The sequence below is a fragment of the Gracilinanus agilis genome, chromosome 3, assembly GCF_016433145.1.
Source record: "Gracilinanus agilis isolate LMUSP501 chromosome 3, AgileGrace, whole genome shotgun sequence".
Lineage (NCBI taxonomy): Eukaryota > Metazoa > Chordata > Mammalia > Didelphimorphia > Didelphidae > Gracilinanus > Gracilinanus agilis.
In genome coordinates, this window is record NC_058132.1 from 493,389,489 (window position 1) to 493,417,083 (window position 27,595).

Below are 27,595 nucleotides of genomic sequence, written 5' to 3' on the forward strand. Positions count from 1 at the left end.
TTTACCAGACCATAATACAGCTGGCATTAACCCATGATACCCTGGTGAAATGTTTAAAGGTGTTAAAAGCACTGATTTTCTGAAAATAAAACCTACCTTGGAATGTTGCAATTCCATTCTCTGGCCCCTTCACACAGCTGCCTTCTCACTCTCATCTTAGCTCTTATTCTGTTCTCTCCTGGAGGAAGAGGGAGCCAAGATCCATCTCTCCCACTATTCTATAATCAACTACATGCTTTAACGCCTTGTAAGGATTCACTGGCCACTACTCTACATAATTTTTCTCTCCTAGATAGTTTCATTTTTTCCTTTTTCATTTAGTTCAGCAAAGTCAGTGAGCATTTGATGCTTATCTTGTCAGTCCTAAAAAAGTACTTTTTATTGACTTTCAACCCATTCAGTTGCCTTCCCATTTTGCCTCCCTGTTGAGCCTAAATTTCTTGAAATGTTGCTGTATCAGATACCCAGGGCTTCCCATAACATTTGTTCTGGCTCCCCTCCCTCCTCAGCACTAGAACTGCTTTCTCAAACACAGCTAGGGAGGGGAGAGAAGGAGAGGGAGAGGGAGAGGAAAGGAGAGGGAGGGAGACAGGGAGATAGGGAGTCAGGGAGAGATATCATCATTCACTCCATCCCATTGTTCAGAAGTTGAGTAGTAACTTTGAATTTTTCTACCCTATCAACTCCCATATTTCAGGTACATTGCACATGATTTCTCCCCTACTTTATCTCTTGCATTGCCTGTCATCTCTGCTTCCACTGACACCACACTAGTCTAGGACTTCATTACCACTTTCCTGATTTTTTATATGTAATCTTGTCCTATTTTTCCATGACCCCATTAGGCGTTTTCTTGGCAAAAAATACTAGAGTGGTTTGCCATTTCCTTCTCTAATTCATTTTACAGATGAGGAAACTGAGGCAAACAGGATTAAGGGACTTGGCCAGAGTTACATAATTAGTAAATCTCTGTGGCTGGATTTGAACTCAGGAAGATCAGTCTCCCTGACTCCTAAGCCTGGTTCTCTCTCCATTGCTCCTACCTGTGCACAGAACTTGGATATGTCTAAAACCACCACCACCACTCTCTACTACAGCCCAGTTACTATCTTTGTCACCATCTGTATAGGGAATGTAGTAGCCATGCATCCTTTTTTTGTGGTGGTTGTTCATAGAGTGACTACACACTCCACTAGAAGGACATTGAATCCTCTTGTTCTAGCCTATATAGTATGATTTATTAGAATTGCCTATTAGCCAGCATAGCATACTGCCTAATTGATTTTCACTGCCATCCCCTTCTTTTCCTCTCTCATTTCCTCTGTGTCTCTTGTCTTCCAGTCTTTTGGAGAATTGATACATAAGCCATTGCTGGTTGATCTCACCGTAGAGGAAGGCCAACGGTTAAAAGTGATTTATGGATCCTGTGCTGGATTCCATGCTGTCGATGTGGACTCTGGATCAGTCTATGATATTTATCTCCCGACGCACGTAAGAGCCCAGACTCTACAGTTGGTTGGTTGTTTTTGTTTTGTTCTTTCCCTTCCCCCATTCCTACCCCCACCCCCTCAGCGTTTGAATTAATAAATATAGTGAGAGTCCTTTCTCCACTCCTTCCAAGGATGCCCAGGTTGGATCTGCCCAGATAACCCTTGTGTTATTATTTTGATTCAGATCGGGATTGCCATTTGGGACCCTTGTGGGTACCTCGTTTGGCCTTATCTCTTAAGTATAGAGTAGCCTTTAATCTAATCTAGGCAAGAATTTCAGAAGTTTGGACCATATCTGCTCCTCCATGGGTCTTTCTACATGGGAAAGACATTCTCTTTTGGTGTACTGTACAATATGGTGCCAGAATTATAGAGATTCTAGAATTTAATCAAGATTGCGTGTCCTAAGGGGAACTTGAATTGTAGACATCGTTATCATGTTGTGTCAAGCTAGCTTATGGTTGCCCATTGACCAAAGAGCCCCTGGAGCATTTCTAGAACTTTTTATTTTAATTTTTATTTAATTTGTATTTTATATCCTTAGAAATGATATTAATGCCTTCCCTTAGGCAGCCTAACACCAATCAAAAGACTAGATGGCATATTTATTAATAGCAAAGTCAAATTTCTTTTTTTTGTTGTTTTTGTTTCTTCTATAGATTCAGAGTAGCATACAACCCCATGCTATCATCATTCTCCCCAACACAGATGGGATGGAGTTGCTAGTGTGCTATGAGGATGAAGGGGTTTATGTGAATACATATGGGAGGATCACAAAGGATGTGGTTCTTCAATGGGGAGAGATGCCTACATCTGTTGGTAAGTAACACTTAGAGCCAAGAAGAGGCTTTTATTATTATTTTTTTAAACCCTTAACTTCTGTGTATTGGGTCCTTGGTGGAAGAGTGGTAAGGGTGGGCAATGGGGGTCAAGTGACTTGCCCAGGGTCACACAGCTGGGAAGTGTCTGAGGCCAGATTTGAACCTAGGACCTTCCATTTCTAGGCCTGACTCTCAGTCACTGAGCTACCCAGCTGCCCCCAAGAAGAGGCTTTTAAAATCAAAGACCTCCTTCTTATGTGAACGCATTTATTTTGCAGATTATTATTTGTAATGGTTTCTTGTCTTTTTTAATACTGAAAGGTTCAGAAAACTTTGTGAATGACTGATTAGTTTGAGGCTACACATTTGTAAGAAGTAAATAAGGGACATAGTAAATATCATAGATTAGCTTTAAGAGGAAAGGAGGAGAATTTGGATACAAGCCCTGGGAGAAGATTTTGACAAGGAGAAAAGGATCTTGGGAGTTTTTACTGGAAAGTAATTGTCACTCTGAATCTGACTTTGACTGAGCCAGGAAGGAAGGAGGATCTTTTGCTCTGGCAGTTTTCCCCTTAGAAATCCTAATCTTATGGCGAGGTCAGTGATTCCTGGGGTTGAGAGCTTGCCTTGGAGTATTATACTGCTTTCCCTCAAGTACAGAGAGCATCTACCTGAGATCTGTTTGTCAGAAAACCACTGGTGAAGGTAAAACCCAGAGTTTACTCATCTTGGACTTTGGGTATCACTAGGAGCAACCCCAGGCTTTAGGTCAGGCTCAAATACATCTGTGAGTCCTTCCTATTTATCCTTTTATTGTAATCCATATTAATTAGGTTAGTTATAGTCAGATAGCTGGGTTTTTTTGAATCTTAGTTAGAGATAAGGAGTTTAGAGCACCTTGAGTGAATTTTCAAGGAGAAGAACTAATTCACTGCGAGGTGAAAGAGGGTGGTTTGGAAATTAGATATATAGTTTTAGGAAATTGCCTATCATTTTCCCTATATTCCTATTATAAAAATAAACTTTGTCTCTAAAGCCAAAGGGTTTGTGCTTTACTGGCCTAGATAGTTTGTTCCCTAGGTGGGTGGTTATCATCTCCCATCCATCTAGAAAGAATTTTTATTTCACATTGACAGCCATTTGTAGTTTAGGGAACATTTCTAGAACAACCCTGCAAAGTTGATAAGAAAGGTAGCATCCCTTTGTTTTCCAGATGGAGAAAGCCATCTCTCTTCTCCTCTATACCCAGTGCCTTTTTTATTGGCCTACATTGCCTAGAGTACTAGACTTTTTACCATTTTAGCTAGTTTGTGCTAGTTGTCCTAGAGCCAGCTTGATTATAGTGAGATGTGACATATGTCCTAGAAATGGGGGCTGGTGGAGGTAGGATTGTGTGGTAAAGTAGCTAGAGACAAGTCTCAGATAAAGAACACTCAGGGTCAATGAACTTCTTGACTTTGGTATATACAAGCTTTATGACACTAGCCAGATCACTTTACTGGACACTAAGTGTCCTTTGCTGGAGGTATCAGACTCACAAAGGTAGCCCTCAAAAACTCCAGAGCGTCCCTGAACCAAATTAAAATGTAATTGGGAAATATTTAACAAAATAAATAAAAATACAACACATTACAAATAATGTTAATTTGTGATTTTCTGAGTCAATGCAGCCCACCCAGATGTTTCTATTTCAGTTTAACACCATTGTCCCAGGCAGCTCTCTAAGCTACAAAACAGATGCTTAGTAACATCAATAGAGACGACTTCCTCTTTTACGTCATACAAACAAATCTTTGTGAGCTCATCATATTCATTGTTTCTTAAAGCACAGCAATATTCCATTATGAATATAATGAGTTTTTGAATAAAAGCCAGAATATGTTTGTATCATCCCTATTCATTGGGCTGTAAATTTGTTTTTCCTTGCTTCAGTTTAGTTGTGTTTCCTTGGAAATACCTCCATTTCCTCTCTCTCTCTCTCTCTCTCTCTCTCTCTCTCTCTCTCTCTCTCTTCCCCCCTGGTCCCCCCATGTCATTTGAAGCATATTATTACTTCCCTTCACATATTCCCCATTGTAGTCAAAAATGAACTCCTTTCTTGTTTCCCAAATTCAACAGTCCGTCTCTTGGGCCCACCTGCCATTATTTTGGCTTTCTGCCATACCTGGTTGATTCTCCATCCTCATATCGATCTCTTAGAATCCCTACCTTCCTTCAAGTCCTAGCTTTTGTGCTATTTCCCGTCAGAAACCCTTCCTGAGTCCTTTGTTTATAACTTCCTCCTTGGATTATTAAGTATATATTGTTCTTCAGTCATTTTCAATTGATTTTTAATTTTTTTTATTACTCCATTTGGGGTTTTCTTGACAAAGGTACTAGACTACTTTACCATTTCTTTCTCTGGCTCATTTGACAAGATGACAAAATTGAGGCAAATGAGATTAATGGCTTGCCCAGGGTCACACTGCTAGAAAGTGCCTAAGGCCAGATTTGAACTCAGGAAGGAGGACTCCCAGCACAATGTTCTATCCACTGAACCATCCTGCTATGCTATTAAGTATATATTATTTGTTAACTCCCACCAAAATATAAACTGCTTAAGAGTCAGATCTACTTTCCATGTTGTTTTTGAACCCTGCACCATAGCATAATACTTTGCAAATACTGGCTGCTTAATAAATGCCTAATAGATTATATTAGTTCAAATCAAACTACAGTTTCCCAGAATAAAATAGCAAATGTCAAAATGGTGGCTTTGAAGGCTAGCCCTTTTGTATTTTAAACTTTTTTTTTTATTCTTGGTAATCAGTTTCATTTCTGAAAAAATTTCTCACTTTCCCATATGGCCTTCTCTTGTAACAAACATTAAAAGAAGAGAAACAATCACTCAGTACATCACTCTAATTTCTGAAAATTTCTCCCTATCCCCCATTGTGTCTTCTCTTATAATAAATGTTTATTGATTGTTTTTCTTTTAATTTTTATTAAGCACCCAGTATGTGCCAGGTTCTATGTTAAGCGCTGGGGATATAAAAAACAAAAGATAACCTTTGTCATCAAGAAACTTATAATCTAATGGGGTAGACAACGTGCAAATAAATATACATAAAAGAAATCATGTGCAGGATATGTAGGAAATAATTAGCATAGGGAAGGGATGGGTTTAAGAGGGGTTGGAAAAGGCTTCCTGTAAAAAATGGCATTTTAGTTAGAACTTAAAAGGAAGTGAGGAAGGATAGTAGTTGGAATGGAAGTGGGAGATCTTTCCAGGTATAGGACAAAGCCAGAGAAAATGCCCAGAGTCAAGAGATGGATTCTCTTGTTCATGGAACAGTCGGAGAGCAGTGTGATTGTGTCAAAGTGTAATTCAGCCAAATTAGCCAATAAATCAAGCAGGTCTAATAATCTGTAGTCCTTCTAGTCTCCTAGTTACTGACCTCTACAAAGAAGGGATTTTTCTCATTATTTTGGTGAAGCCAAGTTTGGTTATTATAATTAACATACAATATTTTCTTTCCTTCTATATTCATTATTGTAGTCACATTGTTTTACCTGTTTCACTTTGTGTAAATCTTCCAATGCTTCTCTGAAATTATTCTAGTCATTTTTTTTCTTATGCCACAGTAATGTTAGATTTGTGCTCCATTTTGTTTAACTGTCCCCCATTTGATGGTTATCCACCTTGTTTCTAGTTCCCCCACTGTCTGGGAAGACGTTGCTGTGTATATTTTGTCACGTGTAGAACTCTAGAATATTCTCTTAAATGTTCTGCTTCTTTGTGTGTATACCTATATGAGAGAAATTGTCTAGAGGGCTAGATTTTCTGAGATAAGATTTTATTTTTCATCTCCTTTTCATAGCAATTTATATTGTATCATTAACATTGTTTCTCTTGCTTTCCTCAAAGCGTATATTCGATCCAATCAGATCATGGGCTGGGGTGAGAAGGCGATTGAGATACGATCGGTGGAGACTGGTCACTTGGATGGCGTGTTTATGCACAAGCGGGCACAGAGGCTCAAATTCTTATGTGAACGCAATGACAAGGTAACATTTTTTCCCCTCAGCTTTTTTTCCTTTTCTTTCCACCCCTTTGTGACAATCAGTTTGCTCCACTGATTTAGTGACCCCCTTTTTAAAATGATGGTAGTAAGTTAGGTACAACACCATCAAGAATGCCAATAGTTCTCATTATTACAACAAATTTGGCAGTTCTGCATCCTCTTGTTTAGGTCTAAAACAGACATCATCCACGTAGAAGAAAACTCTAGCCCCAAGTCACAGCTCAAAGGATTCATCTTGATGGAAATTATTTTCTTTCTTTTTCTTCTTTTTCTTCCTTACCTTCTGTCTTAGAATTAATACTAGGTATTGATTGGTATAGGCTAGGCAATTGGAGTTAAGGGACTTACCTAAGGTCATGGCAAGGAAATATCTGAGGCCAGATTTGAACCCAAAAAGATGAATCTTCCTGACTCCAGGCTCCATACTCTATCCACTGAGCCAACCGGCTTTCTTCTTAAGATTATAATAAAATTTTAATATATCCTTTTTCCGTAGGTATTCTTTGCCTCTGTTCGGTCTGGTGGAAGCAGTCAAGTTTATTTCATGACTTTAGGCAGGACTTCTCTTCTGAGTTGGTAGAAGAAGTATGATCAGGGAATCGCTATCACCCAGAGTCTTCAAGATCTTCAGAACTTGGAATTACTTGCAACTGGAGCACAGACCTGCACTGATGCGACATGATGCAGCAAATGTGGGCAGGCATCGCTGGTGTTGGGTGTTCTCTTTCTCTTCCTTTTCTTCCTTCTCTTTTTTTCCTCTTCTTCCTTTATTCTCTCTTTTTTCTCTTTCTCTTTCTCTTCCTCTTTTCTTTTTTCTCTTCTCTTCTTTCTCTTTCAAAAACCAATCAAGGCTGCCGTGCAGCTGGTGCTGTTCAGATACAACCATCAGGTGCTATAAGTGTGGGGAATTTGGCATCACACTAGAAAGCAACATGTGTCTCCTTCAGCTCCAGAATTCCTTGTTTTTGAACGACTCTGTTTTCTAAGTGTCTAAAGATAGAGACTTTGAACATGCTGTTAGTTTGACTGGAGGGTAGGTCAGAAGAGGGTGGAGGCAGTCAGTCTTGCTGAAGCAGAGAGCAGATTTAATATAGTAACATTAACAATGTATTTAATTGACATTTCTTTTTTTTTTGTAATGTGACAATATGTGGACAAAGAGGAAGGTGCAGGTTTAAGAAGTTAATATTTATAAAATGTGAAAGACACAGTGGCTAGGATAACTTTTTTGTGGGGAGGGGTGGATGTTTCAGAGGGTGGGTGGGTGGGGGTACAGGGAAAAGGGTCCTGTTTTTGTTTCTTTGGGATTTTTTTTTTTGGCCTGGCCAAGAGCTTAGTCTTTTTTCTGTGTACCAGGTTTTGCCTAAAATGTGCAGATGACTTAAAACAATTTTTTAAAAAATTTGTTCATTTTCTATAATGATTCTGTGTTTGGCCATAACTTGGTTGTGTCACAGTATTAGCACTGCCTCAGTTAAAGGTTTAATTTTTGTTTAAACCTAGAAGTGCAACAACAGTTTTACCATAGTCTGCACTTGCAGAAGAAAAAAAGAAATTCCAAACAACATATGTTTATTTTTTGCCTACCTCATTGTTTTTAATGCATTAAAATAAGAGGTGGATTAGATAATACTTTTTTTAGAGGAAAACATTAATGTCTAATTTAATCTTAATACCAAAACTACCAGATTGAAAAGTCCGACTGTTATTCTGTAGCCAGTCTCAACAGGCGAAGAGAGTTTTTCATGGATATGAGGTGGAGGGGAGAGTGGAATATCCTTATGGCTTCATGACACTGACTAATGTACTTTGCGGACCAAGGAAAGCAAGGTGTTACATTTACCTGGTTCATCTTTAGTGGCAAATATTTGGATGATTTTAGCCTACAACCAGAGAGATTTCAGTTTTCTAAATTCGAGGTTTAGTAGCAGACAGGTAACAATAGACTAGTTCTATAAACTGTTAAATGTTGTAGGAAACTTTTTTTTGGGGGGGGGGAAGCGATGTTTTTCTTTTCTAAGAATGCAATGCACTAAAACTATTTTAAGAATGTAGTTAATACTGCTTATTCATAAAACAGCATATACCTGTGTTTTAGATGTAAGATCCAAGCCCTGGCTTTTCTCTCTCTCTCTTTTCTCTTTCTCTCTCTCTTTTTTAAAAAAGACAGTCAGTTTTACTTTGATGACTGTGTTCTGGACATTTGTAATAAATGTCTTAAGAATAATAATTTGTTTAATGGCTACATGTTCATTACTTGAGAAACCTTTGAGTGTATACTATAATCTGTTGGTGATTTAACAATGCACAGTGTCATGATTCGGCCATCTGAATTGGACCTTGTTTATCTTGGACTTGGGGGGGCTTTGTTGGCAACTGCCTTAAGCTAAGCTCTTCCTTCTCAGTGTTCCTTCCATAGGCTTCATCTTCTGCCGTGGTCAGCTTTCTTCGATGGCACGACAGCTGGAGATTTTTCTTAACTTGTTTACCAATATGCAGATGGCAGAACCTTTTTAACAATCAGTCACACCTATAAACCAAGAGTTTGGTTAATCTATCCCTTCTCTTCCTTGGCAGTGGCTCTGACTGCTATAATTAACTCCTTGTTTTGAGTTCAGCATTTTTGCCAAAGGCTTTCCTTTGAAATACAGAAACGATTTAAAAAAAATAACAAAAAAAACAACAACAGACCAGTGAGAATTAAAAAAAAAAATGTAAGAAAGCCTTACGTTTTGGGGGTAAAACATGATTTTCACTGTTTTGTTTCTAGCCGTGTGACTTTTGGATAGCACTGAAGGCCAAGGCTGAGGGGAGTAGTTTCTTGCCTGTTGATTTGTGGTTTAGTAAGGAGGTACTTTCCTCTAATTAGGGAGAGGTTAAGAGTGGAACAGGAATATTCTTGGAAACTGGATTTCATTGCAACAATAAAAAATGATCTTACCAGAATACATTTTTCAAACTAACGTTGATGGCTCAAGACTGCCTTGACAACTCATTACAATGAAATGCCCCACCATGCATAGCACAAGCATAAAAAAAGCATTGGGGGCACTGGTTAGTTATGGCAGAAACCTCATCCCATGGCCTTGGCTAACAAGTGCCCAGAATGGTGCCTTGCACTTATTGAATTTTTAAAAATTGAACTGAATAAAGTTTTCTTTAGAAGAAAATAAAATGATAGTATAAACAGTTAATTCCAGTAAGAAAAAAAAATGATGTAGCAGAAGAACTTGGCATCATTTCCTTACCTTATCCACAGACTTGAAATATCATGTGTTGTGGTCTGTACTTTGGGGCTAATATTTGATTGTAGTTAATATGAATAAATACTGTTTTGTGTGAAATTTATTGGGTGTTTTCAATTTATATTGAAATCTACTTGGATGTTGCTCAGAATAAGACAAAAATGACAATACCTGAATACCCCCTTAAAATTCATTTTGAGAGAATTTGACTTGTAATAAGAATTGCATCCGTAGTATCTTGCACAGAGTGGGGCACAATACAAGTACTTACCTGTTGCTTGAATCAAGTTGATTGGAATCTGTCCCATGGCTTAGTTTACTAAAGCTCATCATTTGTACTTAAATATTCCCTTGGTCGAAGTACTTGTGTATGATTTAGTCTTCATGAGTGTTTTAAGGGGCACCAGTCATTACCCTTTTGGAAATCAGTTCTGTTCTTGTAGATCCAGGGTTAATCCTTTTTATGTTGTAGGACCCCTTTGGCAGTCTGGTAAATTCTGTGGTCCTCTTCTCAGAATAATTTTTTCAAATGCATAAAGTGTGTGTACATATACACACACATACATATATATACATGATGACAAAAGAAACCAACTATATTGAAATATTATCTTTGAAATATTCAAGTAAAAAAAAAATCCCAGATCTCCAGGTTAAGAAGAACTCTTACAAATGATCCATTGCATTTCTCCCATTAAAGATTGTGGGCTATTGAAATTGCAAATTCTTTTAGAAAGGGATTCCTTTTCCATTAAGCAGAGTCAGTATTGACTCCATCCACAGATGTGCCAAGGTGACAAAATGACAAATACCAACAGTATTACTAAGAAATCATTGTATATGAAACCATGAACTCTGACAGTGATGCTTTTGAAAGCAAAAAACAAAACCACAGTGACAAAAACATGCTACTAGGTTTAGTCAAAGCTTTTTAATAAATAATAATGTTGTGTATCTTTTAAGTCAGAGTAACCCCTAACTGTAAGACCGCAGTGTTTTTATTTTTACTTTATGCACATGCGCTATGCTGGAGAAAATGTTTACAAAAGTAGTTTGTTACACTAATGTGCATCATTTATTTATGGTTTATTTGGAAGTGATTTTTTTGGTGGGTTATTAGTTTTTCATGATAGTAGTGGTATACTTTTTTTGGTGATTTATAACCCAGATTTCTGCTGAGTATAAAAGTTGCTAAACAGTAATGCAAATGACAAACTGTGTTAAAGTTACTAATCAATAGAGCTGCATAACGGACTTGGTAACAAACATTCAGCCTTTTTTTCTTTTCCTTTTTTTGCAGTGCTATCTAACTTGTCTTCTGTGTATTATAAAAATTACTGTTGTTTCTCCCCACCCCCACCCCCATTTTTCCTTAAATAAAGTCAAAATGACACCTATTTTATGTGGAATATGTTTGAAATATTTTTTTTTTCTGATTTCCCTAGACGGAGAAAAGGATGGAGGGTGGAAATGTTTTCTTTATTGGCAAGGATCCACATTTTTCCTTATAATGAGCAAGATTCCTTATGTTGCCTGTTTGGCTGGATCCCTAGAGTTATTGGAGAGAATTATAGCCCACCTTCCATTAGTAACAGATTGGAAGGTTAGACGTCATCTCACTTTGTGCATGCCAGTTTCCTGCATGGCTTTACCCAAGGAATAGGCACCATGCCTCATAAGCAGCATCTCTTTTTCTTAAAGAACTGTCAAGAGTTCTTATTGACCTGTTATGCAGCCTTTTTTTTCATGCAGAGAACAAAAGTTGTTGACCCATTTTTGATAAAGGAATGGATTTTTTTCAAGTCCCATTTTGGTGAAAATTCTTTGATATTTGTGTCAGTTAAAATCAATCTGAAAATTGTTGGTGTGTTCTGAAGTGGTTTTTTTCTTATGATTTTTATTCCCATTTTTCTTTTATTAATTGCTTTAGAATATATATAACAGTTGGTTAAGAGATATTCAAAGAAGTTGGTTCTATTGCTTTGTAGATTGATTCCCAAGTTCGATTTTGGGTGCTTCCAGTTTTTTTTCAGATTATCAACATTTGTAGTTTTTCAGTCATTTCAGTAGTGTGTGAGAATTCATGACCGAATTTGGGGTTTTCTTGGCAAAGATACTAGAGTACTTTGCCATTTCCATCTCCAGATATTTTACAGGTAAAGAAGTGAAGCAAACAGTTAAGTGACTTGCCCAAGTTCATACAACTTGTAAGTGCTTGAGGCCAGATCTGAACTCATGAAGATGAGTCTTCCTGACTCTACCTCTTGTGTTCTTTCCCACTGTACCACCAACAAAAGTTGATTAAATATTACCCATTGTGTGCCAGGCACTGTGTTAATTGCTGGAATGAAACCTCTCTTCATGAAGAGCTTACATTCTTATGGAGGAGACAATGTATGTGTATTGCAAAATAAAGATAATAATTACAAGGTGGTTAGAAAAGGTACTAAATTGGGGGAGGAAAGAAGATCAGGAAGAACTTCATGGAGAAGGTACTCTTAAGCTACAACTTAAAGGAGAGGGGAGGGATTCTGTGACCTGAGGTTGAAGGAGTACATTCCAGTCATGGGAATGACCAGTGCAATGACATGGCAAAGGGCAATAGAGCACCATTTGTGAAGAGCAGAAAGATGGCCAGTTTGTCTGGATTATAGATTACTAGAGCGTAAGTAATAGCTGATGAAGCCATAAAGATAAATTATGGGCAGGTTGTGAAGGGCTTTAAAGTCAAAGAGAAGAGTTTTATCTTTTCTAGACCTACAAGCAATAGGTAACCACTGGGCTGTATAGAATGAAATGGTTAAACCTGCTCATGAGAAAGTCATTGGCATCTGTGTAGGATGGATTGGTGGGGAGAAAGGAATCAAGGAGACCAATTTAGGACTTGCAGCTTGGAGAATAGTTGATCTGTGCTTGAACAAAGATGGCGGCCATGTGCACAGAGGGGAGTTTGACAAAAGGTATTGCGCAAGCAGAAATAATGACATTTGGCAGCTGATTGGATATGTAGGGTATGGAAGAGTGAAGAGATGGGGATAATGCCAAGCTTATAAACCTGGGTAATTGGAAGAATGATGATAAGGACTGTGTTTGGGGGTTGGAAAGAATGTGTTATCCCAACTGTTATGTTACAGAATTTTCCAAACATTCACTTTTGTAAGTTCTGTTAAGCATATTTTATTTTAAAACCTTGACCTTCTGTTTTTGAACCAATGCTGTGTTTGGTTTCAAGGCAGAAGAGGGGTAAGGTCTAGGCAGTGGGGGTTAAGTGACTTGCTCAGGGTCACAGAGCTAGGAAGTGTATGAGGTTAGACTTGGACCCAGGACCTCCTGTCTCTAGGACTGGCTCTCAATCCACTGAGCCACCCAGCTGCCCCTGAATTAAATGCTCTTCTCTTGAAGTCAGTTAAAGGTAGGGGGCTAATAATCATTTGTTAATTGCTACCTATATACCTGGTATTGTTCTAGGCATTGGAGTGCAAATATAATGAAAAATGATACCAACTGTCAAGAAGCTTGATTTTAATATAATTTAAACAAAAACACAAAAAGACAAATGAACTCAGAAGAAATTCAATCATTAGTATTGAATATGGAGGTCAGATGGCTATGAGTGCTGAATATGTGATGCTGATGTTGCTGTACCAGTAGGTTTTGCACACTCATTTTTCTTTTTTTGCAACTGGCGAGGGAAGGGAGTGAAGGCTGGGTAGGATGTATAGGAAAACAACTAGACTTATATCTGTGCCAGCCCACTTCCATCTTCTCTGTGGGGAGACTGTTCAGCTACACCAGCCTGATCTCCAGTCTTAGGTGAGGAGAGGCAACCTTCTTATCCACAGAATTGTAACAGCTGCTGCTGTGTCCACTGAAAGAATGTGACATGGGGCTAAATTTGACTTTCATCTGAGCTGATGCAAGTAAACTTCCACCTCCCACTTTTCCTGCCAGTCTGATCTCTCACTTTCTGCAACAAGGGTAGCCTTCTGGTTACTAGAGAAGTGACCTCCCCCCAATGGTACCATCTCTAGCCTAATCTCTGACTTGCTGAAGGAAGAGAAAAAATGAAACAAACTCCCATCAGACTACAGACCTCGCTTTCCATCCTGTGCCAAAGTATCTCCTGCTTGGTCCTCTGCATCCTCTGAGAAGTAAGAAGCATGGTGCCTTCTGCTCAGTGATTAAGATTCACTCCTGGTCGTAATCCTACACATTCCTAGTGACTATGAACTCTGAGCCCCTGTAGATCATCATCCAAACTCTATTCCCCATCCTCCTCCCCCTTCAACCCTCCCACACCAAAGACTCAACCAAATACTACATACCCCTTCCACTGTCCCCCCATGTCCATACCAACAATTCTGCTTCCAACTCAAAATCTTTTCCTCTCTCACCCCCTTTGCCTTCTAGCAATCACTGAAGCCTGGATCCTCTCCCTAGTGACAGCTTCCAAGCTATCCTTTTCCATTACTGATTGTACTTCCACTCATTTCTTCTTAGCTCACTTATCTAAGCAGGAGATTAAGAATGCTCCTTAATCCACATTGCCATTTCTTGATTCTCCAACTACTTCTATTCTCCTTTGAGGTCCAGGCATTCCACACCCTTCATCAAAATCCTGGTAGCTCTTAGTCTCCAGACTCAGCATATCACCTTCCCTTCAATGAGTTTGGTGTCTGGCTCACAATCTTTCCCTCCCCAACTCCTGTCTTCATATTAAAGGACATTCCTCACTCTTACTTCATTCTCTCTTACTGTCTACTGGCTTCTTCCCTAGTTCTACAAACATTTTCAAAAAGCCCTTTCTTGATCCTTCCATCCTTACTCTGGTCCTTTATTTCTTTTGCGTTTTGTGGATGAGCCTTCTTTGTGAGAAGGCCATCCATAAATGCCTCCACTTTTTCTACTTTCTCATAATCTCCTATAACCCAGTTTCTGACTCTCATTAATTCACCTAAACAGCTTTCAGTTACCAGTGTTCTAATTGCCAAATTTAATAACTTTTTCTCCAATCCTTATTCTTCTTGACTTCTGTTACATTAAAGGACAAAGAATTAAACTTCCATACTTATTCTCCCTTAAATACTAACCATTCTTGTTACCCCAAAGAGATAATAATGAAAAATGTTTGCACAAAAATATTCCTAGCTGCACTCTTTGTGGTGGTAAAATATTGGGAAATAAGGGGGTGTCCCTTGATTGGGGAATGGCCGAATAAATTGTGGTATATGATGGTGATGGAATACTACTGTGGTATAAAGAACAATAAACTGCTTGATTTCCATATGAGCTGAAAAGAGTTCCACGAACTGATGTGGAGTGAAATGAGCAGAAACAGGAGAACATTGTACACAGAGACTGAAACATTACGGGATGATAATATGTAATCGACTTTCCTATTAATAGCAGTGCAATGATCCAGGACAATCCTGAGGGACTAATGAGAGAGAATGCTATCTACATTGAGAAAAAGAACTGTGGCAGTAGAAACTCAGAAGAAAAGCATATGACATCACTTGTTTATATGGGTATAGGATTTTAAAAGAATTACGAGTAATATGGAAATAGGTATTGAATGATAATACATGTATAACCCAGTGGAATTGTTTATCAGCTCTGGGAAGGGGGAGGGAAAAGGAGAGGGAAAGAACATGAATCGTGTACCCATAGAAAAATACTTTAAAACAAAAAAAATTTTTAAAACCTCACTAACCATTCACTTCCCATGTCCTTCTCCTTCACCCCACCTTGGCCACAATAAAAAGGCATACTTATGATTTGACTGTCACCCACAAAGGTACTACTTCCATACTGAAGAATTTTGAAATCCCCCTATCTGACCATAATCTATTGGCTTTTCCACCTCTCCTCCCTTCCCTTACCAAATACTACTCTTCATCTCACTGTGACCTCCAATTCCTGGATCTTTTAGTTCTTTCCCAGGTTATCATAATTGTGCTAGCTTTCCCTCATTTTGAAAACTTGGTAAATCCATTCTAGTATTCATGGACCTCTTGAAACCCTAGCCTCACATCACCAATTGCTGCCTGCCAAGCTTCAACCTGATATTCTCATCATATGCTGCTTTTGTGCAACTGAATAAAGGTAAAGAATCACACAACTGTTTTGACTTGATAGATTATCAATTTATATTTCACAATCTCAAGTGAGCACTCACTGCTGCTAGGTGATCCTTATCTGCCTTATCAATTCACTATCCTGCTCTCCATAGTGGCTCTTCCAAACCTTTCCATCCCTCCTCAAAGCTTCAATGCCTCTCTCTCTCCATCCACTCAGCTGAGAACCTTGCCTCAGGACCATCTCTATGTGCAAGTAATTCCATTGCATCCCATATCCTCCAAAACATTGCTCCCTCATTTATTCCTTCTCTCTCAGCTTCAAATCTGTCTACTGACTTTTTCCTTCTACAAACATTCTCAAAAAGCCCTCACTTGATCCTTCTAATCTTATTATGGTCCTATATTTCTCCTGCCTTTTGTGGATAAACTCCATAAGTGCCTCCACTTTCTCTACTTCCTCATAATTTCTTACAATCCAGTTTCTGACTTCATTCCACCCAAACAGCTTTTTTCAGTTACTTATGTTCTTCTAATTGCCAAATTCAAAAGCTTTTTTTTTTTTTTAGTCATTCTTTTTTGACTTCGCTAGTCTTTGACCTTGTGGATGATTCTTCTTGCTTTTTCTTTAGATTTTTAGGCCACTGCTCCTGGTATTCCTCAATTTCCTCTGGACCCGTATCCAGGTCTCCCAGTATGTCTTTGTCCTGGGTCTCTCTTCTATTTTACATTACTTCACTTGGTGATCTCATCAGCTTTCATGTATTTACCTACTATAAGCCTAATTAATTCTAACATCTACTAACCTGCCTTAATTCTCCAGCTGCCTTTCAGACATCTCAAACTGGATGTCCATAGACATCTTAAATTTAATATATCCAAAACTATGCTCATTATCTTTCCCCCTAAATCCTCCCTTCTTCCAAACTTCCCCATTACCTGGTTAGGGCAACCTTCCTCCTAATCCTCTAAGACTTCTCACTCTTTCTCACTACCCATTTTCAACCTCTTGACTGTCTTCGCAACATCTCTTGAATATACCTCCTTCTCTCCTCAGACACTCCCATCACTGGTGTAGGTCTTCATCACTTCACACATGGGCTATTGCAATAGCCTGCTGATGAGTGCCTTCTCAAGTCTCTCCTCACTCCAACCTTGGTTCAACTGCCAAAGTCATTTTTTTAAAGCATAAGTCCCATCATGGCACCCACCTCCCCATCCCTCTCTCAATAAACTCCACTGGCTCCCTATCACCTCTAGCATCAAATTCAAAAGCCTATGAAACCCTTCTCAGAATAAGGGTTTGAAACATGTTAAGTAAAATTTATGACTACAAAGAAACTCAACTATATTGAAGTAAAGTTATCAAAACTAAAATTTCAGGTTACTTAATCCTTACTCTGACTACAAATTGTAGAGATGGTGCCAACCTTCATTGATAAAAGATCATTTCCTCACCCAAAAGGTCCTGTTGCTTGAATAGTAATAATAGCTTCTCACAGGATATCTGGGAAGTTTCCTGAGGGTACCTTGGAAACCACTTTAGCTCAAGAATTCTTAACCTGAGATCAGTGAACTTGTTTTTATCCTTAAAACAAGTTAAATTATTTTGATAACTTTCAATATAGTTGATTTCCGTGGCAGTCTTATGTCTTTTATATCTTTGAAAACATCCTTAAAAGAGTTCCACGACACACCAGACTGCCAAAGGGGTCCCTAATGCAACAAAAGATTATAAACTCATTTTAGAAGTAGCTTTTGAAATAAGAAAGGTTATGAAAAATTTCATAGACATTCTGGCATTCATTCTTCAATCTACTTGAATATCCTCTCACTTTGGAATGCCCTTTCCTCCTTATATAAGCCTATGTATAATTACCCATTTTAAACCTCCTTAATTCAAGTCCCACCAAGGAAGTTATCAGCTACTCAAATGATTTTTCTAAATTACAAATCCAATCATGTCATCCTTCCTACCTCCCCACTCACTACACTCTTATTAGTTCCTGTTGCTTCCTAGATCAAATATAAATTGCTCTAATTGCCATTCAAATCCTTTTGAAATCTACCTCCACCCCCAATGCCTTTCCAGTCTTTTATAATCTTATTTCCCAACAACATGCTCTTGAATTCAGTGACATGAACAAAGTTTTCTCTTACCTTTTTTTTTTATTCCCAGCACTTAGCACAGTAACTTACACTTAGTAGGAGATTAATAAATGTTTATTGATTGATTAATAGCTTTGGAAAACCTGGGTTGAAATGTTGCTTCTGTTTCTTACATGTATAAACTTGAGTAAGTCACTTAAGCCCACTAGGGCCTCATTTTCTTACTTGTAAACTAAGGGGTTGAACTATATCAGTTATCTATAACCGCTTTTGATCACAAACTCATCAAAAAAAAATTAAGGTCACACTCCTAATACGTATATTCTAACATTTTAAAATTATATGCATAGGGCAGCTGGGTAGCTCAGTGGATTGAGAGCCAGGCCTAGAGACGGGAGGTCCTAGGTTCAAATCCGGCCTCAGACTCTTCCCAGCTGTGTGACCCTGGGCAAGTCACTTGACCCCCATTGCCTACCCTTACCACTCTTCCACCTATAAGTCAATACACAGAAGTTAAGGGTTTAAAAATTAAAAAAAAATTATATGCATATACTGTTATGCATATCATATATATTACAAAGTTCACATAATAATAGAAATTTTGAAAGGATGAAATAAAGGTGAGATAATATTTTATTCTAGAGTCAATAAGAAACCACTAGAATTTATTGCAACTCACTCTCTCCCTTGCTAAATGAATAGGAAGCAGATGCAAATGAGAGAGAATAGCATTTTCATTGTGCAGGTGCTGTCATTGAAGTGAAGCTCTTAACTGCCCTGGGGTGGGAGGGGTGCTGATTCCCAGACTCCAGTGGAGGGAGTGGATGGAGTGTGGAGGACAAAGGTGTGTTGCTGTGTTGGAGATAAGTCTCACAATTGGCTGTTAAGAGGACCGATTGATTACACAATGATTGGTTTCATGCCACACTCCATTTTGGAGTCCTTGAGTCTCTCTGAAGACTGGGACAACTGGGAAGTGACTGCACAAATTATTGTATCTAAATACAGTGGAAGAGTTGCAAGATGGCACAGTGGATAGAGCACTAGGGCAGAGTCAGGAAGACATCTTCCTGAGTTCAAATCTGGCTTCAAATATTTACTAGCTGTGTGACCCTGGGTAAGTCAGTTAACCTTGTTTGCCTTAGTTTCTTCATCTGTAAATTGAACTAGAGAAGGAAATGGTGAACCTCTCCAGTATTTATGCCAAGAAGACACCAAATGGATTATGAAGAGTAGTATAGGGCTGAAAAAAATGACTGACCAACAACAAATGCAATGGAGTGTTACTGTACTGTTGGAAATGGAAAGATTATTTCAGACTCTTACTTATGTAGTGTAAAATGAAAAGTGAAATCAACAGAGCCAAGAGAACTTTTGAAGACTTTAGAATTCTGATTAATGTAACAATCAGCCATGACTCCAGAGGATCTGTTATAAAGCATTCCCCACCTCTTGACATGAAGTGTTGAAACAGTTTTTCATATAGATTCATTTCCCTTGACTATGTTTATTTGTTTCAAAGAGTTCTGGTTTGTTTTCCTTCTTTCACTAGCTTTTTAATTGAAGCAGGAGGTTTGCAATATCAATGCCCCAAAAAGGGAGTCGTAACTTTTTTTAAAAATTAACTTTTAATTTTTTTAATGCTTAGAAAATAACAAAAGGTAGTTTAGAACGAAGCACAAACAGGACAGATTTGAAAATAACATGTACAATTTATTAGATACTTTTTAAAAAGTGTGGTGTGAAATGGAGATTTGTGGTTTCATATAGAATCCTCTTTTGGTGTTCTTTGTGTATCAAAATGCTCTTTTGTTTGGTGTTAATGTTAAAATAAAGCTTTTTTAAAATAAATGATTTTGATGCACTTAATGCATTTTATTTCCCCAAATAGTCCTGAACACAGGACTCATATTGAGGAGTCATTTATTCCCCTCTTCCTCTACAATAAGGTCCAAGGACAGCAAGTTAAGAGAGCTATAGTAAAAGTTTTACCTTTTTTTGTTCTTGTTCCAAATAACAATGCAGGTCATATTTTAACATGTTCTGTGTTTAGGAGGCATAGAAGAAATAGAAATTCTATTGGGTTTCAGGAGAAGGGAATGCTAATTGAAATAGAATCTAGGTCAAAATGAGGCTTTGGGAGAAGGAGGAGGAGGAAGAGGCAGAGGATGAAAACAAGGAAGAAGTAGAAGAAGAGAAGGAGGAAGCTTTTATTTAATATATTTTAAAACATTATTTTGAGAAAGGTTCTAAAGACTTTACAAAGCTGCCCAAAATGCCCACATAGAGGAGGAAATTGTGACACAATAAGGCTGTGACCATGTTCTAACCCAGATGTCCTCAGGCTTAAGTCTAGTGCCATACTTAGTCCAGCAATTTATTACCCTAAGCAAAGGTCTGTCACAAGTCAGAGCTTGTCAAATGATAAAGATCTGAAGCTTCCATTTGAAGTCTATTGGAGTCTAAGAATCAGACATATTTGGAGCATCATGTCCTGAGAATGGCATTTAGGAAAGATTGACCAAGGGATGGCAATGAGTTTGGTGGAAAATATGACTTGGGATCAAGAAATTAAAGCCCAAAAGTATGTAAGGCTTCACCTAAAGACTCATGGACACATCATGATTTTTATCTTTAAGAAGACACTAGGAAAATATTAGAGCTGATAATCACCAAAGAATGTTACCCCATCTCCCAAAGTGGAATTGATTATATCTCAACAAATGGGAATTGCCTTGTGGCATTCTTTTCTGAATCAACAAAACATTGACTTGTTAGGGCAGTGATCAAGATCAACATCCAAGTAGAAGAAAAAGATAGACTAAGATATCATATTCAATTTAACAAGCTCCAAATTGACATTTAAATAATTGACACTGAAAAATGGGGAATATATAAAAAATGACAAATGATCATCATTTCACGAGGAACTTTAACCAATATAAATAAATCACCTCATCATCTAGCACAGTGTCTGGCACATAGTAGGCACTTAGTAAATGTTTATTGACTGACAATGTCAACAAAAGAGCCTAGAAATTGCCTTAACCATAAAACACTTGCCACATGGTCAGATACAACAGCCAAGGGAAATGTAGGTTTAAAATATGAATTTATTTGTAAGATCTTATCATAGATAAAAGCTTTGGATTCAGGATGATTCGGGTCCAAATCCTGCCTCTGACATATTCTGTATTCATAACATGGGGGTCATTGAAGCTTTCATTGCACTCACATAGTTAAATGAGTATTTGCAAAGCAGTTGGTAATTTGCATTGATAATGGCAGTTTTCTCCTTGGGAATTCTCTACACAAAAGAAATCACAAGTTAGGGTTAAGAAAATGTGCAAGGTATTAGGAATACAAAGAAAGACTATCCTTGTTTTTAAGGAATTTGAGGGGGAATATGACATCAACACCAAAAAAGTAAATGAACAACAAGTACAGTAAAATTTTAGGATGACAGGAAAGCACTAGAACTAGGAAAATAATCAGAAAAGGGTTTGTGAAAGTGGAATTCGAGCTAAGTCTTAAAGGAAGCTAGGTTGCTAGGTAGCAGAAATGCAGAGAAAGCTTTCCAGGAAAGGAGATTAGTTTTGAAAGGCAAAGAGGGAGGTGGAATATACTCTACAAGGAAATTGTACAGGCCAGTTTGATGGGAATGAAGAATGCATGAAGAGAAGGAATCTGAACTGTCTATAAAAGAGAACTGAAGCCAAAATGTGTAGGATCTTTAAATGCCAAAAAAGCGGGGTTGTATTTTATCTTAGAGATATTAGGAAGTCACTGAAGATTCTTCAGCAGGGTAGTGATGTAATTAGACCTCTATTTTGAGATTATTTTTACAACTATATGAAGGATGGCTGTGGAAACCAGAGAGAATGAAACTAAGGAGAGCAATTAGGAGGCTATTGTAATTGTCTAGATGAGAAGTGAAAATGGTTTGAATCAGGTGGTAGCCATGGGAGTGGAGAAAGGGAAAATTGGATGTAGGATAAAATCATACCAGAATCTACCAGACTTGATGATTTATTGGATTGGTTGAGTAAGAGTTAAGTGTGACTCCAAAGTTGAAGACTTCTAGGAAAAGAGGTTGTACCTTTGAAGGAAATAGGTAAGGTAGGAGAGGCAAGTGTATGGAGGAAGATGATGAGTTGTCAACTCTTCATGACTTCATTTGGGATTTTCTTGGCTAAGATAATGGAGTGGTTTGCCATTTCCTTCTCCAGCTTATTTGACAGATGAAGAAACTGTGGCAAACAGGGTTATGTGATTTGCACAGGGTCACATAGCTAGTAAATGTCTGTGGGCAGATTTGCACTCATGAAGATGAGTTTCCCTGACTGCAGACCTGGTGCTCTATCCCCTAAACCACCTAGCTGCCCTTAGAAGACTACAACAATTTAAAAAATAACTCTAAAACTCAAGATTCTGATTAATGCAGTGACCAACCAGTACTCTAGAGGTCCAAAGATGAAATATGCTTCCCACTCTTGATAGAGATATATTAGAATAAGGCATGTTTTTGGACAAGGTTAATCTGTGTACTGTGTTTGTTTTACTTGACTCTGCTTATTGACTACAAAAAAATATAAATATAGTGTAAAAGGAGGAAAGGATGGTTTTGGTTGTATATTAATATTTAAATGAGTTGTTGCCAAGGAATTGATTCAATTCCTAAATAATTTTTAGTAATTTATTTATAAAATATAAGAGAGAGTAGAAGTAGAGGAATGAGAAGAGGGTAGAGTAAGAGGTCTAGCTTAATACACTAAGTAATTTGGTCCAGCCCCTGGCTCAACCCAGGCAGGGCTAATTAGTCCTCAGCCAGGGAAGGTTCAGCCTTGAGCTGAGGGCCAAATGAAGCAAAAGCTTCAGTCATAAAGCCATTTTTGAAAGGAGAGTTCCTTTAGAGAAATCCAGGAAGAGTCAATCTTTACACTCACCATGTGTAGTTCTAAGGGAGAGATTTAAGAACAGTCTCACCAAGGTCCAAGGTCCCAGCCAAAGAGAAGAGCAGAACATCCACTGAAGCTTCAGCTCCAGAAATCGAACAAGAACTGAACTCCAGAAAGTTGTCACTCCCTTTTAAAGGTGCTTCTTTTGCATCCCTTCCTGTGTCTTCCTCTTAGTTTATGTGTCCAATCACAACAGATGCTTTGCTTAGGACTGCCCAGGGGGCAGTCAGTCAATTCTGATTCATCACCCACTTTCACACATGTGGGTTACAAACTTCTCCACTTGTGAATTAAGTGGTGGTGTTTATATCTTTGGTGATTAAATCTAAAAATGGGCAAGGTAGGTTTAATCACATTATCACATAAGTGATATTTAATATATTTTGTCATATGTTCTCTAATATTGTGGTTGATTATTTCATTGTTTGGAATTCTTAAAAGTCTTTCAAAGTTGTCTGTCTTTACAATGTTGTTATTGTATAAATTGTTCTCTTGATTATGCTCACTTAGCTCTGTATTGGTAACAAAAACTTTTCCAGGTTTCTCTGAAGCCATTCCCATCATATTTCTTATGGCAAAACAATATTATATTAATTCATATACAGTATTTACTTATCTGTTCCCCAACTGATGACAACCCCCTCAATTTCCAGTTCTTTGCCACCACAAAAAAGGTATTACAAATATATATTTTTTATACTTATGAATCCTTTTCCTCCTTATTTTATCTTTTTGTAGTGAGGTTCTAATGGTGATATCAATGAATTTTGACCGACTAATCAAGAAAAAAAGGTTCCCAATTACCAAAAGGTATATATATTTTTAGGCATAGTTCCAAATTGTTTTCTAGAACAGCTAGTCCAATTCCTGACAAAAGGTCATTAATGTACCTGCTTTCCCACAGATCTTCCAACATTCATCACTTTCTTTTTTTTTTTTTTTTTATCAACTTCACAAATTTGATAGTTATAAGGTAGAATCTCATCTTTAATTTGCACACTTCTGATTATTAGGGATTAGGGCATTCTATTTGGCTACTTAGAGCCTGGATTTTTCTCTAAACTCATCAAGGAAAAATAAAAGGAAAATCAAGTTAAAGTTAAGAATGAACGCAGTGAATTCACAACAGTAAGGAAATAAATATCACATTCCAAGATTATGAGTCATCAAATTCACCTCTCTCATCTTACAGTTAGGGAAATTGAGGACCAAAGAGGTAAATTGAGTTGTTAAGTATATTTGACAAATGAGAATGATCAGAAATTGCTACATAAAATCATATGAAGAAAAACAGTATTTGTTATAAACACTGACAAATATTTAAAACATCCACACTTAAAAAAAGGAAATCAAGATTTTGACTCAATCTCAGAAAAAAAAATTGAGCCAGAAATAATTGGTCAAATGAAAAAAAACTGTAAGTCTGATGGATTTATGGTGCTTTTTTATCAAATATTAAAAAATTAATACCTATTCTACAAAAACTATTTTAAAAAGTAGAACATAAGGGATTCTACCTTTTATGCAATAAACATGGTACTAACATTAAAACTAGGAAGAAACAAAGAAAAAAATTAGAACCATCAATCTCATTGATGTAAAATATTGAAGTAAAATCTTTTCAAGGAAATGATAGCAATGGATAGAAACAAAACAAGTCATTATGTCCAATTTGAATTTATTCTAAGGATTGGAAGGAAGATGGTTAAACATTAAGGAAGCAATTGACATAATTAATCACATAAATTAAAAAACTACAAGATTATTGTAATATAGTCTAAGCCCTCCCAGCCACAGCAGAATAGAGCACTCAATTTAAAAATACTAAAAAAAAAGGCATGACTTTTTGTGGCAGCAAAGTTCTAGAATCAAAGTAGATATTCTTTGATTCTATTGCAGATTCTGATCCATGAATATAATCATATATTATCGTATAATCAAAATATAGAACCAAAGAATTCAGAGATCTTGGCAGGGGCTTACATAAACTAAAGCAAAGGGGAGTAGACAGAACCTCGAAAACTAGTCAACTACAACAATATAGATAAGAATAAAAAAGGAAAGCTGTGGAGATCTCTTTATCATCTCTGATAAGGACAGTTTAGTTGATAAGGAAATAAGGACAGCACAAGGGAGTTGTCTTTTACCTCATGCTTCCAGCTCTGGCTCCAGGAGCATGGAGTTTATTATATATATTTCAAGACTTATTTCACACAAAAGAACCCTCCCCCCCTCCCCCCGAAACTTTGCAGATGCGCAGAAGTTACAAATTATGTCACATCAAAACACAAAACATTGGCTTCAGAATAGACCAAGGCCAAGGATGAATTTTGACTGGCTTCTTATCAGAAAGCCAAGTTGGGGAGTATCTTGACCTTGGCTAAAACAAGCAGCATTCCTTGCTGTGTTAACAGTGTTAACCCTTTAAATTTAGGTTTGATAGGAACTTAAAGCTTTTCAATAAGGTCATAATACTTTTCAAGAAGAAATTACAAGGATCACAAAAGGGGTCAAAAGAGGAGTCTCAGATTTTTATCTAGTCTCTTATTGGCTTCCCACATATTCTCCTTTTTCTTTTAAATTGAAAAGGGCAACACCTGTTGGGCTGTGTGAATTTCTCTTATGAGGGCCAAGGGAAACTTTTAAGTTACACAAATTTGGGAATGAAAAGAAAAGAGGACAATAACAGTGATCCAGTGATTGCTAGGTGCATTGACAAAAAGCCAATTAGGGGGCAGTCCCCTTTGGCACAAGAGTGTACATTCAAAACAAATGTATTCAATTCCCCATAGTTCAAGCAATGGCACCCCAAAGTTCATTTTTGGATCTTCTTGATGCAGTGTAGGTCTCTACAGGCATCTTCATGGTGTCTTCTCCAAACAGGTTTGTTGTCTGGATTCTGGGGAGATGGCAAATTTCTTATCCTGAAATTATTCTCAAAAGAATTTAAACTTTACATTATAGATTATAAAACATACATTCTTCTCTGAAGAGGGTTAAGGCAAACATCCAGATCAGTTAAGGATTCATGGCTGAGTTTTTGTGTTGTGTGAATCAATTGTCAAAAGAAATAAAAAAAAAATCCAAATAAAAGAGAGAGAGAAAAAAGTTGTGAATGAAATGTAAAATATCAAAGTCTTATGTGCAAAAATGTAGGGAAAATTAAACTTATAGCAGGTCCTTGTATCAAGGCCCTGTTACAATTAAAAATAATAAAGACTGATATAAATATATAAATTAGTAGTTTAATTAAAGCCATGGCCATGCTGGTAAAATATATATAAGACCGCGCCTATCTTTTATATTTACCGCCGGAGCCCATTCTCTATCCTGCTCGCCAGCCACCTCTTCAGGAAGACCAAAGGGCCTCCTCTAGGCCCTCCCTCTGAATTTAAACTCCCCCTACGTGGGGACCTTCGACGTTCTCAGGCCCTCAGACCCATAGGAATCATGGGTAATGTAGTCTCAAAGCTCCCACGTGTCCACGAACACTACTTTTTAATGGCACCTTCCCAATTCCAAATATACAGCCCAAGTAAAGTAATTTAAGCAATGGTGCAATTACCCATTCAGAAGCCAGGACTATAGAAAGTTACCACACTTATATGAGAAAGAAAAGGACCAAATTTTTTGTGAGAAAGGGAAGTGTCTTTTCCTGGTCTGATTTGCCTGCACTTGAGCCAGGATGATGGCCAACCTTTGGTACTTAAGTAGGATGAAGCTCAAGGAAGTCCAGCCTCTAACATATGTCAGAAAAGCTGCAACCCAGAACGTAATCGCTAAGTTTAAGTCCTTCATTATAGGCATTAGAAAGTTTTGTCAATCCTTCTTGGATTGGTATGGTCTTTTTTGACCTTGTGGTGCTAGGCACTGTACAGTTTCTCACCAATCCCATTGGCCTGGGTGGTCTCATTAACCTTGTGGCTCCTTTGTTCCCTTCTCCTGGAATCAGACAGAATCATTAATTATAGTCCCATAATATTTACTAATTCATGGCAGATTTCTGTAGACTAAGGCTGTGTGGGTATGCATTAATATTAAGTTTATATTACTGTAAAATCAAAAAGGATTAATATTGATAATATGTAATTTAAGTACAAAAATGAGAAAAAGTGAAAGAAGTCAATTATTCTATATGTTAAAAAATTAAAAGGAAAAGCAATAAGAAAATTAAAAATTCAGGAAAAATACAATGTTTTTAAGTAAAAAAATGTTTTAAAAATCAAAATTATATATATAGTTAGTGAAATGTCTTTTACCCCAAAATCAGATCCATTTTCTGTATGAATAAGATAAAACCTCAATCCCCATATTATAATTCTGGGGTATTATTTGTTTCCTCGTATTTGTAATTAGTCATTCCAATTGATGATCAGAAAATTATACAAATAAATTAATGTACAAGAGATTCAAACTAACTTTCATTGAAACAACATTTGGGATGGGTACAGTTTCTTTAGTAAACAGTGGAACATATTGGTTTGCTTTACATTCAAATTTCTGGGTCTTCATTATTATGTTACTTTGCTTTGAATATGGCAAAAGGAAGGAAGGGAGTATAATATTGTTTGACTTCAGGTAAGAGTCAAGGATTATTTATCAATGATATCTTTCTTTTGAATGGTGAATCCAAATTAGTAATCCATAAATGAGTAATATCAGTTGCAAAGCCAATGACTTTTACCTTAAACAGTAATTACTACCAATAGCATTTGTAAGATTTCTAAGATTTACATCCACAATGAAAAATTAAAATGTTACAAAATATGAAAAACACATTTTCTTTTCAACAAATTCTCAATGTATAAATTATCTGGTAATTCTTTCCAAT

The 27,595-nt window shown here is 37.3% G+C and overlaps 1 protein-coding gene across 27 annotated transcripts in view; it reads left to right on the top strand.

The window, feature by feature from the left end:
• Nucleotides 1-6,955, top strand: part of MAP4K4 (mitogen-activated protein kinase kinase kinase kinase 4) — a 271,949-nt gene extending 264,994 nt beyond the window's left edge. For 23 of the 27 annotated variants that reach the window (XM_044670438.1, XM_044670444.1, XM_044670439.1 and 20 more), the window contains 4 exons: nt 1,342-1,491; nt 2,150-2,309; nt 6,219-6,358; nt 6,872-6,955. In XM_044670438.1, the coding sequence (XP_044526373.1) occupies nt 1,342-1,491; nt 2,150-2,309; nt 6,219-6,358; nt 6,872-6,955 (534 nt within the window). Of the gene's footprint in view, nt 1-1,341; nt 1,516-2,149; nt 2,310-6,218; nt 6,359-6,871 lie in introns of all 27 variants that reach the window. The other 4 variants (XM_044670446.1, XM_044670452.1, XM_044670455.1 and 1 more) reach the window with 1 other exon arrangement.
• Nucleotides 6,956-27,595: the final 20,640 nt, after the last annotated feature.